Source organism: Eurypyga helias, unplaced genomic scaffold (assembly GCF_000690775.1).
Source record: "Eurypyga helias isolate BGI_N326 unplaced genomic scaffold, ASM69077v1 scaffold13174, whole genome shotgun sequence".
Taxonomy (NCBI): domain Eukaryota; kingdom Metazoa; phylum Chordata; class Aves; order Eurypygiformes; family Eurypygidae; genus Eurypyga; species Eurypyga helias.
In genome coordinates, this window is record NW_010244445.1 from 3,765 (window position 1) to 8,284 (window position 4,520).

At 45.5% G+C, this 4,520-nt stretch overlaps 1 protein-coding gene across 1 annotated transcript in view; it reads right to left on the reverse strand.

Annotated features, from left to right (window-relative positions):
- Positions 1-1,655: 1,655 nt before the first annotated feature.
- The window catches only part of PCNT (pericentrin), an 83,024-nt gene continuing 80,159 nt past the window's right edge, over positions 1,656-4,520 (reverse strand). The window contains 4 exon segments of the mRNA XM_010149762.1: positions 1,656-1,773; positions 1,775-1,880; positions 2,873-3,049; positions 4,465-4,517. Coding sequence (XP_010148064.1) covers positions 1,656-1,773; positions 1,775-1,880; positions 2,873-3,049; positions 4,465-4,517 — 454 coding nt within the window.

Genomic DNA, 4,520 nt, shown 5'->3' on the forward strand with positions numbered 1-4,520 from the left:
TATCTACATCGCCATATACTGCTGCAGTATTTGGGGGAAAAAACCCCAACCCCACAAAGTCACAATATTAACATTTCTAGGTGAAATCCTGCAGAGAACAATGTCCAAGTTCCCACATGGAAGCGCCACCGTAGCTGCTGCCTGCAGTGATACTAGCATGTGTAAGCAAAGCTAGCCTCTGGTTTGTTTAAACCTTTTTTTACCCTAACTAGACCAACTCTGAGCACCAGAAAAACAGGAAATACTTTTAGAGCTGATGTCCAACCATTCCAGGCTCCTGGGAATGTTGACAAAGGCAAGATTCCTGTCTTTCTAGGGAAACGTGTCATTTCAAAGTTGAATTTTTTGATGTGAACAGTGAAACTGTGGTAGGAATGCAACATGTAGTCAGAAAAAATTTGCCTCAGAAGTTAACTTCAGTACCACTATCCTTCCAAAAGCAGCCAAGTGCATGGTCACAATTAACAACGCCTTTTCTGAACCGTGGGGCAACTGAATGGGACCCACACAACACCTCTACAGCACAGGTCACACGCTCAAACTGGGCACTGGAGGGGCAGTTTCACAGAATCACAGAATGGTTTGGGTTAGAAGGGACCTTAAAGACCATCTAGTTCCAACCCCCCTGCCATGGGCAGGGACACCTTCCACTAGACCAGGTTGCTCAAAGCCTCATCCAGCCTGGCCTTGAACACTTCCAGGGATTTGAATGAGCATCTGGTGACTGCAGGGCCAGGAATCACTACTGAACTCTGTGACCAGTGACTGAATTCCCACTGAGATGATCTGCCGACGACGAAGATGGGAGGAATGACTAGCTGTATGAGTACCCGTGACTGGCAGAGATTTTCCTGATATGGGCAAGTATTTTTCTCATCTCGGCACAACCAATATAAAGCTTCACATCTTTGGGAAAGGCTGAAGGGCAATTAGGGGAGCCAGGTCTGCCTGGGAAACAGCAGCTGACAACGGTTATGCTTAGTGAAAGAAATACACAAGATGTGTATGTGCAGTGTGTGAAGGAATCCACGTGGCTCTCCCACAGTGCCACAGCCAAGCGTCTCCCTGGGTGATCTTTCCAGCTTTGGCTGCAACTATGGGAGCCAAGGGTGGTGGTTGGAGGAAGGAAGTCATTGGTGCTTGCCTCGAGAGCATGGACCACAGTGACCCAAAAGTAGCATGACCAAGTAAGCCGGCTGTGGGGATGAGCAGCCAGAATAACACGGGGAAGGAACCAGCCTGAAAATTAGGTGTTTTTAATAGAAATTATAAGTGATACTACAATCCTTTGTGTGTTCTTCAATCAATCTTAGCACCAGATAGAGTAAAAAAACCCGTGGAGTTTGGTGAAAACAGCTGCCATAAGGAAGCGATAAACAAGGAAATTACAGTTAGTGCTGCAGAGAAAGCCCTGTTCAGCTATTACAGTGGTTCTCTTTGACTTTAAAGCAAATTAACTCTATACACAACTTCCCTTAAACTGCAACACTGGCTTATTTAGATCTGATCATGGGGCAGGGGGGAATCACATGAAATTATTCAGCTTTATCTCCAAAGAATTCCCCAAGAACTTATTTGGAGAAATGCCACACTAGGGACTTTTTTAGATACGATTCACCAAACGATTTCCTTCTTAATTCCCACCCCCTCCTTAATTATTCATTAAAACGATGCTCTGTACATGCTTTAAGTGTTACAGGCAGGATGTGGGAGTAACCTGGCCAAGAGCAGCCCAGACCCCTGGCAGCTGTGAGAGGTAACAAGGGTGTTCTCACCTGGTTGCACTCCCCACAGTCTCTGCTGAATGACCTCCAAGCGATGGATGTATTCTGTCAGCGACCGTTCAGGATCCTGAGTAGGCACAAGTGACTTTTCCGAAGCTGAACTTGTGGATGGATGCAATCTTAAAAGGAAAACAAGTTATTTTCTTCTTCTCACGCTCTACTCCTAAATCAGTGTCACTGTAGCGTTCCTATACGCAGTAACTCAGTGCAAAGCAAACTAGAACAACAGAGAACACCACCACCGCCAGGAAGTTACGCGTAAAACCATAGACCGGGCAGTTTTGTATACAGGGGCGTCAAAAGAAATGGTGTTTTGATAAAAGCTAAAGCATCTACGAATCTCTACTCATACAAAATTCCCCAGGTGAGGCGGCTGCAGTCAGAGCCAACTCCAACCGGCCCCCTGAGAAAAGCCCCAGTTCTGAGGAGGACGACTGAAGAGGAGCACGCTGCGTCCAGGCGTGTGCTCTCCTGTTCCACAGGGAAAATGCCATCTTGAAGGCCCAGGTCAAAAAAGGGGACCCTGCACATGGCACGCTGCATTTTCTTTCTGGACATCAACAACAGCTTCCAGATATTAGCAGAAAAGCACACTGGAGAGGACACTGTGCAGACACACTCCTGTTACAAGCTGGGATTTATTCCTTCCCCCTGCACCTTTCCCTTAACCAAGGTTGTTCCTATCCAACCCTTCCTTCTGTATAACTCTGCCAGGAAAGAAAAGCAGCAACAGGCATCCTTCCATCTATCTCAGATCCATGTTAGACTCGAGCTGCCACTAACCCAGTAACACTGGGTCATCAGTCATGGCCTACTCTTCATCTCCTTGTTCCCTACAACACAGATGACTTTGGACCCAGACACGTGCCAGGGATAGAGGGACAGGGATGGGCAGAATCAAATCTTTTGGGAAATGCTTGCAGGTCTCTAACTCTCCAAAATGTTTTGCACTGTCCTGTCTCCAAAATAGTCAACCATGTTAAAAATCCTAGAATAATTGGGAGCATCTGTTCTCTCGGCGTACCTCTAGGTCACCACAGCTACTTCCCTGCTACTCATTCCACCCGCCGAGGAGAAGCCTGGCCTGCTGGCTGAAGGCAGACTGCAGACTGACCTGCTGCGTAAGGAGGCGGCTCTGGGGGAGCAGCCGGCCAATCTTGCAGCGCTGGTTCTGCGGCACAGCCCCGCGTCCCGGGTTGGGGGAGAGCTGGCGTGAACAGCTGGGGGCTGCTGCTCTTTCAGAACTTCTGTTCTAGCACCAGAGGCTGTGTTAGATAGGAAACAGTTAAACACACGCTGGGAACCATTCAAAACAGGCTACCATAAACATAACCCATAAACCCCTCAAGGATCACAGCACAGTACCATTCTGTTCGGTTTTAAATGCAGCTAAAATACACTTTCTGCAGCTAACTGGGGTTTTTTGTTTGTTTTAACTAGATTTAACAGAAGTTGGACATTGTAATGTCAAACAACTGCTTCCTGCCAATGGAGAACTGGCATTGTTTTCTTTCTCCAGAGCTGCTTTGTTATCAGCCGTTGCTATATCCACACACGGGATGTTCCAATGGCAAAATACTTCCTCGAGAAATTGTAGTTCTTGTGGTTCATTCTAACTCTATGTAACTGCTGACTTACACTCTCTGACTTTAGAGACAGCAGAGAGAGGAAGAGATCTTTTTGTTTGGTTTGGTGAAAGTTTGGGGGGTGGGGTGTTGTTTTCTTTTCATTAGAAAACCCCCAAACTTCCGCTAAGTCCTTGAAATCACAAAAAGAAATCACATCTTTCTGAATGAGGCTGCCAAGATACTATTTTGCAGTGAGGCAGAAAGGTCAGCAGGCGTTTCAGGATTCAAGGTTCATAGGAACCACACCACAGTGGGATTATGTAGGCAGATGTGGGTTTTTCTTTTTAAATACGTATTTCTAGCAACTTCCAACAGTGAAAATTAGGCAGTACCAGGTAATGAAAAATGCACTATTTCATCTGAATTTTGTAGTGTTCAAAAGCCACAAGTAATGGAAAATTGCATAAAATGGGATAGTTCCACAGTATTAGGTACTGCTTGACCTGTTTGTTCAAATTCTTACAAACATACCCAGAAGTAACTCACAGGAACACATTCCTCACCAAACTGTGTGAGACCATCTATCCTCCTGCTCCACGTCGTCATCTTCAATAGCACTTAGGAAACTCCAGAGAAAACAGTGATGGGATATCTGCCATCGGATTAAGCCTCTGGAACCGCTTAAACCCCTTTTTCACCTCTGGTAACACCAGCAAGTTCACCACTTCTACGACTTATTTTGATGCCGCACGTACCCATTTCATACTGTTACAGCAGTATTTGTCCTTGACCTACTAATTTCCGTTACAGGTAACTTCAAACTGTACAAACCAGAATTCTCTGATGAGTTTCACAAACACAAGACTCGGTTTCGCTGCTTGAGCAGTTGCAATAAGGGGAGAAGAGCTGGAGGCTGCCGTTGTAAATTATAAACTCTGTAAGTTTTCAACTGTAATTTCTTACAATGGCCTTGTGAACTCATAATCAGTGTTCAGGAAACGTATAAACACATTTGTGTTAACAGACAGACAGATTTTCCTACTTCTGTGGCCATTCTTTTGTTTTTAAGTGAAACATCATTAAAGAGAAATCATGATTAGAACAACGCTTACCTGTGTTACCTCCTATGCTGTGAGAAGTCTTTTCACTCTGTGCGCTCTTCCTGCTG